General features: G+C 47.0%; 1 protein-coding gene across 14 annotated transcripts in view; it reads right to left on the reverse strand.

Annotated features, from left to right (window-relative positions):
- The window catches only part of ANKRD44 (ankyrin repeat domain 44), a 161,608-nt gene that overhangs the window by 59,836 nt on the left and 88,145 nt on the right, over positions 1-13,627 (reverse strand). For all 14 annotated transcript variants that reach the window (XR_014551372.1, XM_083627462.1, XM_083627463.1 and 11 more), the window contains exons 7-8: positions 2,345-2,487; positions 868-1,080 (exon numbers count right to left, since the gene is read on the reverse strand). Coding sequence is in view for 13 of the 14 variants with exons in the window: in XM_083627462.1 (XP_083483588.1) it covers positions 868-1,080; positions 2,345-2,487 (356 nt within the window). In the remaining variant the exon portion in view is untranslated. The remainder of the gene's footprint in view (positions 1-867; positions 1,081-2,344; positions 2,488-13,627) is intronic.

Raw genomic sequence — 13,627 nt, forward strand, 5'->3', positions numbered from 1 at the left:
TTTGAGGAAGCCTGTCCTATACTTACTATAAGTTTGGAAGTGAAAGTAAGATAGTGGTTTCATTCAGAGGTCTTCCTAGGTGTGCAGAAACACGTAAGTTTGTGTTTTATTTTATTTTTAAATTAAAGGCACCACTCAAATAGTATTGTGTGCTTCCAGGACCTACAAAACGTTGAGGGCGCAGAGATATTTCCTGGAAAGTGCCCTCACCTTTGCTGTGAGGGAGAATACCGCAGCTACGATAAAATCCTGGATTTCTCCATTGTTTTCTACAGGCAGCTCTCACTTCTACCCAAAAGGGATAAAAAAGAATCACAAGCTGGGCAAACTATGTGAATCTATCAGCTACAACTGACTGAATCCTGGAAAGACAGAGGGGCTGTGGGTGGGTGGTTCTCAAGTCCAGATAATTGGTCAATTCCCTACTTTAGTTAAGGTCATATTCTCCTTGAAGGAGGAGGTTCCTAATCTCCTCTCTTTCACTACAAACCCCTGTGACCTCAGTAGCTAGGAGTGCCTTTCCCCAGCTTTGGCCAGAAAGAAAACTACGGCTGTTTCTGGACCGGGATGACCTCACCACAGTCATCCACGCAGTGGCAACCTTCAGGCCAGATTACTGCAATGTGATCTAACTGGGGTTGCCCTTGAGGTTAGTCCATAAGCTGCAGCTGGTACAAAATGTAGTGGCTCAACTGCTCACTGGAGCAGAATATTGCCAACATGTCACCCCACTGTTGAAAGAATCGCATGGGCTGCTAATGAACTACCGGGCTAAGCACAAAGTGCTGGTTTTGGTGTATTTTCACCTAGTTTGCAGAGATCAAATTCAGGCAATTAAAGCTAAAGGTGTGAAATCTATTGTTTTACCTGAATGTTAACATCTGCTCCATTATTCACTAACAATTCCAGACAAAGAGCTCCATGTGTAGAAGCAGCAGCAAAATGCAGGGGAGTGAATCCACTGTTATTAGGTTGGTTGACATTAGCTCCATAGTCAATCAGCTCGTTAGCCACAGAATCCTGCCCGTTATAACAAGCAACATGAAGTGCAGTATTTCCGTAGACGTTCATTTCATCAATCTGCAACAAAACAAGGCCAATTTAATTAAATGACAGACATCAGCTCCCTGGCCTTGCCTAACCCACCGCTGACTGCATCTTGACATAGCAGGAGAGTTCCAGGACATGATTTTTTACTGTATGTGAGAGATTTCATTGACAAAAATACTCCAGTAAATAGCAATTAATTAGGTATGTAGCTCCCTTTAGACAAGAGAAAGAGAGAGAGAGTTCCCCGTGGAAAATAATAAATAAATCAATGTAGCTATGAACTAGAAAGCTTTTAACTAGACCCATAAATAGGGGGTGGGGGAGGAGGTTTTTTTTTCCTTCAAAATTTATGTGAAATGACAGTGAAGAATAACAACCCTTAAGTCTTGAAAATTTTCTAAGTGGAAGAAAGCATTATTTCAAGAAAATAGGAAACCAACACTAGGAAATAGGAAAATCACACTACGAAATAAATGTGATAATTGTAAAGAACTTACTTTGCTAGGGGTGTCAAGTCCCATTGTTCTAGTTTATTTCCAAGTGAGACAATTAAACTTTAATGCCCCTAACAAGGAAATATCTGTTCTGAAACCTCTCTCTCTCTTTTTATTCGAACCTTTTATTTCATGATGCAACTTTTTAAACAAAATCCATTGTGTTGCTTATCTTTTTTGATGGAACGTGTGTCTTCAGTGTTTTGATGGAAATCATCAAGGAGAATCTTTAGACTGCCTGATCTTTTCTGGCATTCAATATAAATTTCGAAGAAAAATAATTAGAAAAAAATAGGTTTCCCTGTCCTCACACTTCATCTAGGTTAAAGAACTCTAACTCATTGCTGAATAGATCTACTTTGTCAGATGAGGGAATGACACTGCAAAATATGGAAAAAGTCTGCCCATCAACATGGAAGTTATTATCCTCAATTTCCAGAAGTACAACTGGTATATATAATAGGTTTCAGAGGTACCTCCCCCTATGTATCCACCCACACTCTGAATTCCTATTTTTATTTCAAGCCTGGTGGAGAACGGAAGGCACCTAAACATGTCACTCTCAACTGCTATGGTATATTAGCATCATGGGCAAGAAATATGAGAAAACCAATAACCCAGGTGACAAAATGGGTTCCTCCGTGAACCTTACCAATGAGAGAATAAATTTTAGAAAGGCAGCGAGAATCTAATTTCATAGCAGGATGAAAATTCCAGCAGGAAGGAATTATACCGATTAAAATCACAGTGTGCCCTGTGTTCACTAGCCTGTTAAAAAAATATTATTAATTGCATCTTACCTCCACACCAAGATTGAGAAAGTGTTTCACCACACTGATCTGCCCATTCGACGCAGCAGCATGAAGCGGAGTGTAACCCTTCTTATCTTTACATGTCACCTCCGCACCGTGACTGATCAGCAATGCAAGAACTTCTAAGTGGCCTTGGAAAAGAGAAATGGGGCATTACTCGTAAATCAAGTAACTCAAGGTGATCATGTTAGCGTTTCAAGACCTAAACGACTCAGGCCCCCAAACCCTAAATTTCCACCTCCTTCCCTGCACGCCCTCTTGGGTGCTAAGATTGGCAGAAGGGGCATACCACCGCTTATGTGGTCTACCACCCATTTGATTGAAACAAGAATTCCGGCAGCCAAAAAAGCTGAGAAACATCTTCATATATGCGACAACGGCCGCGAGAGTTTTAATAGCACAAGGATGGAAGACTGAAGAAACCCCAACTAAAGAATCATGGCAAGAAAAATTGATGGACTATGCAGAACTGGCAAAACTGACATACAAGCTACGGGACAAGGATAACTGTGACTTGAAAGATGAATGGGAACCCTTTACAAAGTATTTGAAGATGCAGCAAAGCGAATTGGACTCCTCGGCTGGCTTTGAATAAACATTCACAAACTTTTTATTGATAACAATCAGCTAAATAGTTTGAGGATCTATACAACTGTATAACATGCAGAAAACAGCATTTTTAGAGAAATCAAAGACTGGAACTGAGGGAAGTGGGGGGTGGGGGGCGGGTTCTGTGGGGGGGAGGGAGGAAAAATGGGGGGGGACACCTGGCTTGAGAGCAGTACAAGATGGGTGACACCTGGCTTGAGAGCAGTACAAGATGGGTGACACCTGGCTTGAGAGCAGTACATGTGAAAAGGATCTAGGAGTCTTGGTTGACCACAAACTTGACATGAGCCAACAGTGTGACGCGGCAGCTAAAAAAGCCAATGCAATTCTGGGCTGCATCAATAGGAGTATAGCATCTAGATCAAGGGAAGTAATAGTGCCACTGTATTCTGCTCTGGTCAGACCTCACCTGGAGTACTGTGTCCAGTTCTGGGCACCACAGTTCAAGAAGGACACTGACAAACTGGAACGTGTCCAGAGGAGGGCAACCAAAATGGTCAAAGGCCTGGAAATGATGCCTTACGAGGAACGGCTAAGGGAGCTGGGCATGTTTAGCCTGGAGAAGAGGAGGTTAAGGGGTGATATGATAGCCATGTTCAAATATATAAAAGGATGTCACATAAAGGAGGGAGCAAGGTTGTTTTCTGCTGCTCCAGAGAAGCGGACACGGAGCAATGGATCCAAACTACAAGAAAGAAGATTCCACCTAAACATTAGGAAGAACTTCCTGACAGTAAGAGCTGTTCGACAGTGGAATTTGCTGCCAAGGAGTGTGGTGGAGTCTCCTTCTTTGGAGGTCTTTAAGCAGAGGCTTGACAACCATATGTCAGGAGTGCTCTGATGATGTTTCCTGCTTGGCAGGGGGTTGGACTCGATGGCCCTTGTGGTCTCTTCCAACTCTATGATTCTATGATTCTATGAATAAGGATGATATATTTCTGGATAATATGTTTTGTTTTAATTTTGAATAAAAAGTTATTAAAAAAGAAAAAGAAACAAGAATTCCAGTGGTCCACCACTGCGTTTTTTAAATTCACAAAGAATAGATCTCTTAACAATTAAGTTACAACAAACTGGCAGCCTCGTACCCAGCATTACCTGGGAATTCTTAGAAAACAAAAAACCAGTGCAGTTTTGAAAGTTTCAGTCTGCCATCTTGATTTAAAATGGCATCCAGTTATATCCAAACAGACAAAAGCTTGCTCCTTGATCTCAGGAACCATCATACAAAATTTGGTTATGATATGTCAAGAGCTGCCCAAATGTATAGGGAGCTAACAACCTTCCAACATGCATAGCAGATACAATTGTGATCCTTTGTATACATTCCTGCTTAAAATCTTTCTTTGAAGTTATGTCGTGGCTCTGATCAAGGTCTTCCAATGTAGCAAAATGCAAAAAATATGTAGTTACTAGATAATCCACCAAAAAATGTATTGTGGGTCACTGTTGGACCCTCTCCCTTCTACACAGTTCTGCAGCGAGAAACTTCAAAACGGGGGCAAATGTTTTGAAAAAACACACTGTATTTGCCTTGGAGAAATGTCAAACCACATTCTAGTGTGTTCACAGGTTGACTAGGAAGCAAGCTGAATGTATTTCTCATTATCACAGATCGTAGAAGTCATGAAAGGGCATCAAATTCTTCATTGTTCGTTTTTTTTATTGTATTTTTACTGCCAGGGAGGGAGGTTTTCTGCCTTAGATGTCAAAATATATTCACTAGCATTGGGAACTATGGTCCTTTCATGGAGTGAAAGAAAGAGAGAGAGAGAGAGAGAGAGAGAGAGAGAGAGAGAGAGATTGATTTGCTTCTCTGTCTAGGGTAGTGAAAGACTTTGGCCAACTCTATTAACACAAGATTAGGGTGTGGGTGGGTGTGTACACCAGACATAGAAATAATAATAATCACAGGTGTCATGCCTTGTCTGGAGGGTGAGAGGGGGACACAGACCCATAGAGCAGGTCTATATTACCCAGTTCTTCCATATTCCCTCTGTTTATTTTGCAGACAATTTTTTCTTACTTTTCCCTTTATTCAATGGGCCAGTGACAAATCAGCATGACAACGTTAGGAGGCTCCAAAAATAGTACATTATTAATATCATCTATTGAACCAGCTGCATGAATGGCATCAGTCAAGACAAAGACGCTTTTGTAGCCCTCTCTCTTGAACAGTTTTGTCTAAAGGAACTTTTGGTGGAATGAACATGCAGAATCCTAAGCCAAGAAAAAAAGGGGTGCAAAACCAACACGTTTCAAAGAACTAAAACAGGTATTCCTATGAATGAGTATGTGCATATAGAAATATAGAAATAATTCTGAGTAGTTATCTATTGAATTCCACCTTCAGCTTTGCTTCATGTTTCAACGCAACTCAGATTCAAGAACTCATTCATTCAGACAAAGAAACGTTCACAGCTGGTTATCATTAACTGTGTCTTTCTGGTTTCAGCCTCTCCTCAAGTCACATATACAACACAGAACTATCCCAATAATGAGGCTTTTCTTTTCGCATGCAGAAAGTCTATTCACGAAAAGGTCCCTAAAAGCTTCAAACCTCAATCAAAACACCCTCGCTGTTACCAAATATTCCTAGCAAAATACTTGGATTATTTTTCTAATAACGGCAAGACTGGTAACATATGGCCTTAACAGTAAAACTGTGAGGGAATGTGCTGAATGCACAGCTGGAAAAGTAAAGATTTTAGAAAAAGGATTACTAATGACTCGCTTTTGTTCTGCTAAATTTCACAGTGCACAGATATAGAGGGTTTTCGTTTTGTTTCTTGTTTTATTTATCGACGATGCTCTTGTTAATTACAGCTAACCCTTAAAGGTTGGTTACTGACTGAGTTCCCTAGTGTGATGGGATGGTGAGCTGCTTGTGCGTAAAATCCTGATCCCTCAGAGTTTGGCTAAGTTCCCAAACCTCTGTCTGTGATGGAGCTCCTTAAGCATGGCTCCATCAATCGCTCGTTGAATCGGACAGTGGGCGTTTACGGAACTTCTTCCAGCATAAAAGCTCCTTAACGGAAACGCGTCTTCTGGACTCTCGGCGTGACAGTTTCCGCCGAGGAGTGGGTGTCCCTACGGGAGGTCCTGAAACCTCTCCACTGTTCTCGCTTGAAGTATCTCTGAGCCCTCCCTCCGACTCACTTTCCCTTGTAACTCCACTTCTCCCCCTGCTGGTCCCCTCCTCCGCTGAGTGGTCTCTCTCACCCTCCATGAGCCCTTTCACCTCCTTTGTCTCAGATGACAGTTCCCTGACATCCACCTCCCCTCTAGGGCCCCCTTCACCCCCTTCCCTCCCCTCCTCTGCGGGAGGCGAGGGAGCAAAACCCCTGAAGGAACCTCCCTCATCTTCCGAAGTTTCGAACACTTCCCTCCACCTTTTGCTGTTCCCGGTTTCCAAGTACTCCTCCTCCTCGGAGTCTGTACCCCCTTCCAACTCCGATTCCCTGAATCCCTCCAGTTCCTCCTCATCGTCGGTGGTGCCAAAGTACTCCCTCCGGAACCTCGCTACTGTCTGAGGTTTCCTGGGGAACCTTTGGTGGAACGTTTCGATCAAGACCTCGTCATGGACCTCCTCTGCCTTCACCCAGGTGTTTTCCGACTCCGGTTCCCCTTCCCACGCGACCAAATACTCCACCTGATTACCCTTCCACCTGGAGTCGATGATTTCCGCCACATAGTTGCGGCTTTCCCTTTCTTCTATGGCTGGCCCCCGTGTGGACACCCCTTCACCTTCCCCCCTGTATGGTGACAGTAATGACCTGTGGAATACTGGGTGCAGTTTCATGTGGTTCGGTAACCGGAGTCTGAAAGCCACTGGGTTGACCTGTTGGATGACCTCAAATGGTCCCAATCTTTTGGGTCTCAATTTCTTGCAACTCCCCTTGAACGGCAACCCTTGGGTTGATAGCCAGACCCGACTCCCCACCCTAATTGTTTCACCTTCCCTTCTGCTCTTGTCTGCCTGCCTCTTATATTCTTCTTTGGCCCTTTCTAAGTTGTGTTGGAGTTGACGATGGATCGCTTCCATTTCTTCTACAAAAAGTTCAGCGGCCGGAACACTCCATCTCTCTCCTCCTTCCCCTGGAAACGCCCTGGGGTGGCACCCATAATTAGCCAAAAAGGGGCTCATCCCTGTGGACACATTCTCTGCATTATTGTAAGCAAATTCCGCTAGTGCCAACTTTTCGACCCAATCGTTTTCTCTGTCATTGACATAACACCTCAGGTATTGTTGAAGGATACCGTTTGCCCTCTCCGCCTGCCCATTGGTCTCAGGGTGCCTGGCAGTCGAAAAGTTGACCTCTACGTGCAACAAGCTCATAAGCTTCCTCCAGAATCTGGACGTGAACTGTTTCCCTCTGTCGGAAACCAGCCTCAAGGGGGCGCCATGCAGCCTAAAAATATGTTCTACAAACAATTTTGCTGTCTCTTCCGCCGCGACTGCATGTGAGCAAGCTACAAAGTGACCCATCTTAGTTAACTGGTCTACCACGACTAGTATGGCGGTTTTCCCCTGGGATTTGGGCAGATCAGTCATAAAATCTATCGACACCGCCTCCCACGGTCGTTCTGGTGTGGGTAACGGTTCCAATAACCCCGCTGGTGCCCGCCTTTCTCCTTTGGCTCTCTGGCATTGGTCACACCTTCTCACATACTCCCGTACATCCTCCCTCACCTTGGGCCACCAAAACTCCCTGGTCACCAACCACATGGTCTTGTGTTGCCCAAAATGCCCCGCTGTGGGATTGTCGTGCAGCTGTTTGAGTACTCTCCCCCTCAATTCCCCTTCGGGTATATATAGCGCCCCTTTATAATACAATGCCCCGTTTCTTTCTTCAAAACCTCCGGGGTCTTCTCCCTCTCTCCTTAAACCTCTGAGCTTCTCCTGGGCGTACTCATCATTTACCGTTCCCTCTACCAGTTCTCTTTGCCCCACCCAGGCCGCACCACACACCCAGTGGTCCTCTGGGATAATATGTCTCTCTTCTGGCGCTCCCTCCCCCTCCAAATATTCAGGTTTGCGAGAGAGAGCGTCCGCTCTGATGTTTTCTGGACCTGGCACATAGCAGATTTCAAAATGGAATTTGGAGAACTCCTGGGCCCATCTCACTTGTCGTTGGTTGAGCACTCGTGCCGTTCTCCAATACTCCAAATTCTTGTGGTCCGTACACACTTGCACCTTATGCTGTGCGCCAATTAGTAAGTGTCTCCATCTCCGGAACGCTTCGTGAATGGCGAGTAGTTCTCGGTCATATACCGTGTAATTCCTCTCGGATTTGTTCAGCTTACGCGAAAAGAAGGCACACGGTCTCCATTCCGACTTATTGCTCCCTGGCTGAAGCAGCACCGCCCCCACCGCCCGGTCTGAGGCATCAGTTTCCACTCTCATGGGTTTTTGTAAATCCACATGCAGGAGCTGTTCTTCCGAAGCGAATGCCTTTTTCAATTCCTCAAAAGCGTGCTCCCCCTCCGCCGTCCAAACGAATTTCTTCTTGCTGCTTAGACAGTCCGTGATGGGAGCCGTTAAGTGGGCAAAGTTCTTGATGAATTTACGGTAAAAGTTCCCAAACCCTAAGAACCTTTGCACATCTTTTCTCGTTTTCGGTGTCTTCCATTCCAGCACCGCCTGTACCTTGCCTGGATCCATGGCTAATCCCTTGTCTGATAAGCGGTACCCCAGGAATTCCACCTCCTTGGCGTGGAACTGACACTTCTCCAATTTCACCCACAACTGGTTTGCTTGCAGCTGGCTCAGCACTTCCCTGACATCCTTTACATGCTGCTCCTCATTCTCTGAATATATCAGCACGTCATCGAGGAAGGCCACGCAATTCTTGTAGAGCAAAGGTCCCAGTACATGGTTCATGAGCGATTGAAAACAGGCGGAGCCTGCTTGTAATCCAAAGGGCATAACGAGATATTCGAAAGCCCCTAGGGGGGTGAACATCGTTGTCTTCCATTCATCCCCCTTCTTTATTCGTATCAGGTTGTACGCTCCTCTCAGGTCCAGTTTCGTGAATATCTTTCCCTTCCTCACCCTGGTCAAAATGTCATCAATCCTGGGCATGGGGAAAGTCACTGGTTCTGACACGGCATTTAGCCGCCGGTAGTCCACGATCAATCTCGGTTTATCCGTGTTTTTTTTGTCCACAAAAAACACTGGGCTGCCCCCCACCGCTCTGGACTCTCTGATGAAACCTCTCTTCAGGTTTTTGTCAATAAACTCCCTCAACTCCTGCATTTCCCTGTCTGACATGGCGTACAGCTTGCCCACGGGGAGCTGGGCCCCAGGGACCAGGTTAATTTGGCAGTCAAAGTCTCTATGCGGTGGTAGTTTATCTGCTTCCCTTTCGCTGAAGACCTTGCTCAGGTCAGCGTATTGTTTGGGCACCTTCCCTTTGTCCGCCACTTCCATCCCTGCTAGGGAGGCTTTTGCCCCTTCTGGCACCTTTCCCTCTTTGCAGTGTTCCAGGCAATGTGCTGACCCAAAGGAGACCACTCTCTGATGCCAGCCCACTAGCGGGTCATGCAACGCTAGCCAGCTCATTCCCAAAATGACTGGCGCCCCTCCCAGGGTGGCTACATTGAACGCTATCCTTTCAGTGTGCCTTGCCACCCTCATAACCATTGGGACGGTCTGTAGGCTAACTTCTCCCCCCAACAGCTCCCTCCCATCGATCGTGGTGACCTGCAGGGGGTTGCTTAAAGGGAGTGTCTGTATCTGGTGTTCAGCTGCAAACTCCTTGCTCATAAAATTACAGGAGCTGCCTGAGTCCAACAGCGCCTTGGTCTTTAGTGGGTATCCGTTTGCCAGCTCTAGCAGCACCTCTATTACTAGAGCTGGTCTCGGAGGTTCCGGAGTGGGCACTTTTACTGCTCCTTGGCCTGTCTGCAGTGCCCTGACAGAGGCAGACAGGCGTTGGCTTTTACTGGCTCCTGGACTTCCTCCTCCTTCCCCCCAACAGCTCCCGCCATCCCTTGCCATTCCTTTCTTTGCGGGCAGACTCTGGCAAAGTGACCTGGCTGCTGGCAGAGGTAACATTTCTTGGCGCTCTTTCCCTCCTTCTTCCTCCCTTCACTGGGATTTGAAACTGCGCGCGCGCGCGCTGTTCCAACTTCCATCGGCTCTCCGGGCGGGAAACTGGGTTCTGGAATCTCTGGAATGCGGAAATCCCTCCAACGCTCTCCTTTCCCCTCCCGCTTCTCCAAGGCTCTTGCCTCCTGGCGCGCTCCAATGGTCAGCGCTGATTTGGTCAGCTGGTCCATAGACTCCGCCCTGGGCGCCCGGGAAAGTTCGTCTTTCACCGCCGAAGAAAGCCCCTCTTCAAAGAGCATTTGAATGGGTTCCGCCGATAGGTCCCACCCCAATTTATGTATCAACATTGTAAACTCAGTCCAGTACTCACGAACCGATCGGCTCCCCTGTTTGCAAGCCATCAATTGTCTGCGCACCAGCCCCTGTTCAATCTCGCTGGAAAACATCAAATCCATGGCGCGAAAAAACTTCCTCGCGTCCTTCAGCATGTCACTATTCCCTGCCATCAGGGGCCGGACCCAGTCTCTCGCCCCCCCTTCGAGATGGCCAATCACAAACGCCACTCGCGATGCCTCATCGGCAAAGTCGTTAAACTGCAGTTCGAGAGCATACTGCATCTCTGTCCTAAAGGCTTGGTAGTTCCTGGGGTCCCCCCCAAACTTCTGCACCATTCCTGGCATCTTTCTTGCTAGTGTAGCGCCTTTTGCCTTTTCTGCATCCTGCGCCCTCCTTTCTTCTAGCCTCGCCGTTTGCATTGCTAGCTGGAGTTCCAAAACTCTGTACCTTTCTTCCAGAGTTGGACCTTCTCCAGCTCCTGCTGCTCCTCCGGCTCCGGCTGGGTTGCTCATGATGCCTCTCTGCACAAGCTGCTTTCAGGGACTGTCCGATTGCTGTGATGGGATGGTGAGCTGCTTGTGCGTAAAATCCTGATCCCTCAGAGTTTGGCTAAGTTCCCAAACCTCTGTCTGTGATGGAGCTCCTTAAGCATGGCTCCATCAATCGCTCGTTGAATCGGACAGTGGGCGTTTACGGAACTTCTTCCAGCATAAAAGCTCCTTAACGGAAACGCGTCTTCTGGACTCTCGGCGTGACAGTTTCCGCCGAGGAGTGGGTGTCCCTACGGGAGGTCCTGAAACCTCTCCACTGTTCTCGCTTGAAGTATCTCTGAGCCCTCCCTCCGACTCACTTTCCCTTGTAACTCCACTTCTCCCCCTGCTGGTCCCCTCCTCCGCTGAGTGGTCTCTCTCACCCTCCATGAGCCCTTTCACCTCCTTCGTCTCAGATGACAGTTCCCTGACACCTAGCATTCCTAAAATTAGAAGCGTTCAAAGAATGGCAATGATTTTGAATTAATTTCCCCTCCAGTGTTTCTGTACACTAGCATATCGTTGACATCCACCTAGTTGCTGGCTTTGTACCCGCTGAGCCCAGAAATAAACTACCACAGAAAGTGGAAGTCTCCCTGGGAGACATGGGCACATTTTCTCTGAAACAGCCCAGCAATAATGGACAAATGATTCCCACTGTGAAGATTGCTCTGTGCCAGTGAGGAGCCAGGTAGGCTCACGACAAGTCCTTAAGCAGCAAATGTTGTCCCTGCTGTCCACATACACTGAGCTTAGCTGGTCCAAATAATAAGTGCAAGTGCTTTTTAGTATGGCTGCTGCACTGAAAGACCGAATTATTAAGCCATCTCTGAAGGTCTGCCAATGAATTAAAAAAATTTCCAGTAGCACCTTGTTGTTGTTTAGTCGTTTAGTCGTGTCCGACTCTTTGTGACCCCATGGACCAGAGCATGCCAGGCACTCCTGTCTTCCACTGCCTCCCGCAGTTTGGTCAAACTCATGCTGGTAGCTTCGAGAACACTGTCCAACCATCTTGTCCTCTGTCGTCCCCTTCTCCTTGTGCCCTCCATCTTTCCCTACATCAGGCTCTTTTCCAGGGAGTCTTCTCTTCTCATGAGGTGGCCAAAGTATTGGAGTCTCAGCTTCAGGATCTGTCCTTCCAGTGAGCACTCAGGGCTGATTTCCTTAAGAATGGATCGGTTTGATCTTCTTGCAGTTCATGGGACTCTCAAGAGTCTCCTTCAGCACCATAATTCAAAAGCATCAATTATTCGCCTTCTTTATGGTCCAGCTCTCACTTCCGCATGCACACAAAAGCTTATACCCAGAACGAACTTAGTTGGTCTCTAAGGTGCTACAGGACAATTTAATTTTTATTTATTTATTTCGACTGCGTCAGACCAACACGGCTACCTACCTGGGTCTGCCAATGAGTGAAGGCAGAACTGAACCCAACAATAAATACAAACATTCCACCAAAAAGAAAAGGCCATCCATGGACAAGCTCCACCTCTTCTGTGTCCAATGTATCCATAATATATAGTTACAGATGTGTGTGATATGACATCACCATGTTAAGATCCAAGCAGCAACCAATAGACTAGAGCAGAGGCGATGAAATGCAATAGGTAACTTTTACATGAAGACATCATACAAGTACACATTATGGGCAAACGAGGGAGAATTGCTCTTTTTGCGGCAAAACCCATTTTTGTCATTGCATCTAATTTCCGCCCTCACTTTGTACCTGCCCAGATTATGCAGAGACGTAAGTGACTTGTGTTTGTACAACCTGTGATTTCTGACCGAGCCCCAAGCCGAGCACTGGTAGAACCAACATGTTCCTTTAATTCAGGGGTCGGCAAACTAAGGTCTGTGGGCCGGATGTGGCCTATTGGGCTCGTTAATCCGGCCCGCAAACCTTGCGGACCCTGACGCCCGCTCAGTCAGTCCCTGGGCTAAACCGGTGCGGCAGCCTCGCCACGCGAGGACTGACTTCTGCATTGCTGGCGCGGCTTTGGATTGGCTGCAGGAGCTTCTGCAGCCAATCCAAAGCCGCAGACGCCTCTAGGCGATGCCCCTTCTTTCCCGCTGAGGTGGCTGCGTATGGCCAAGACCTGAGCGGGAGGAAACGGCGGGGAGGCTTGCCTCCGCTGCCCAGGCCAGCAACATGGGCTGTGCATCCCACGGACCCCTGGCCGAGGCAGAGGACGACGATGACGCTGCCAAAGAGGAGGTGGCATCGGCAGCTGCAGCATGAGTGGCAGCAGGGGGGTCCTTTTGGGAGGGGAGTCCTTTTGGGGGGATGCTTTCAGGAGGGGGTGGGCCTGGCCCCCACAAGGTCTTAGGGACAGTGGACCAGCCCCCTCCTGATAAGGTTTGCTGACCCCTGCTTTAATTATTAACTTTGCACACTCAACTTGCTAACATTCACATAAGTACAGGGCAGCTCTCACACCATTCTTCAATCTATCGTAACCTGGTTGCTCTGTCTTGACAGTCCTCAGCCAAATGTGTTAACTGTCTCAATTGAAAGATATTGTTTCAATACCTTTGTGCTTGAGCTGGCATGAAATAATATGAAAATTCAATTTGTGTGGCTTAATCTACAAGGACTCATACAAGTTTGCACATGAGGCTACTGTCAACAAGTAATGAATGTGTATGAGTGATCCATCCCTAACCCTACTTCCCCATTCAAATATCACTGTAGTTCAATGGCTAAAAACTGAAGAATCAGACTGGGGTCACTATGAAACCATC

Source organism: Podarcis filfolensis, assembly GCF_964270895.1.
Source record: "Podarcis filfolensis genome assembly, chromosome: 1".
Classification (NCBI taxonomy): Eukaryota; Metazoa; Chordata; class Lepidosauria; order Squamata; family Lacertidae; genus Podarcis; species Podarcis filfolensis.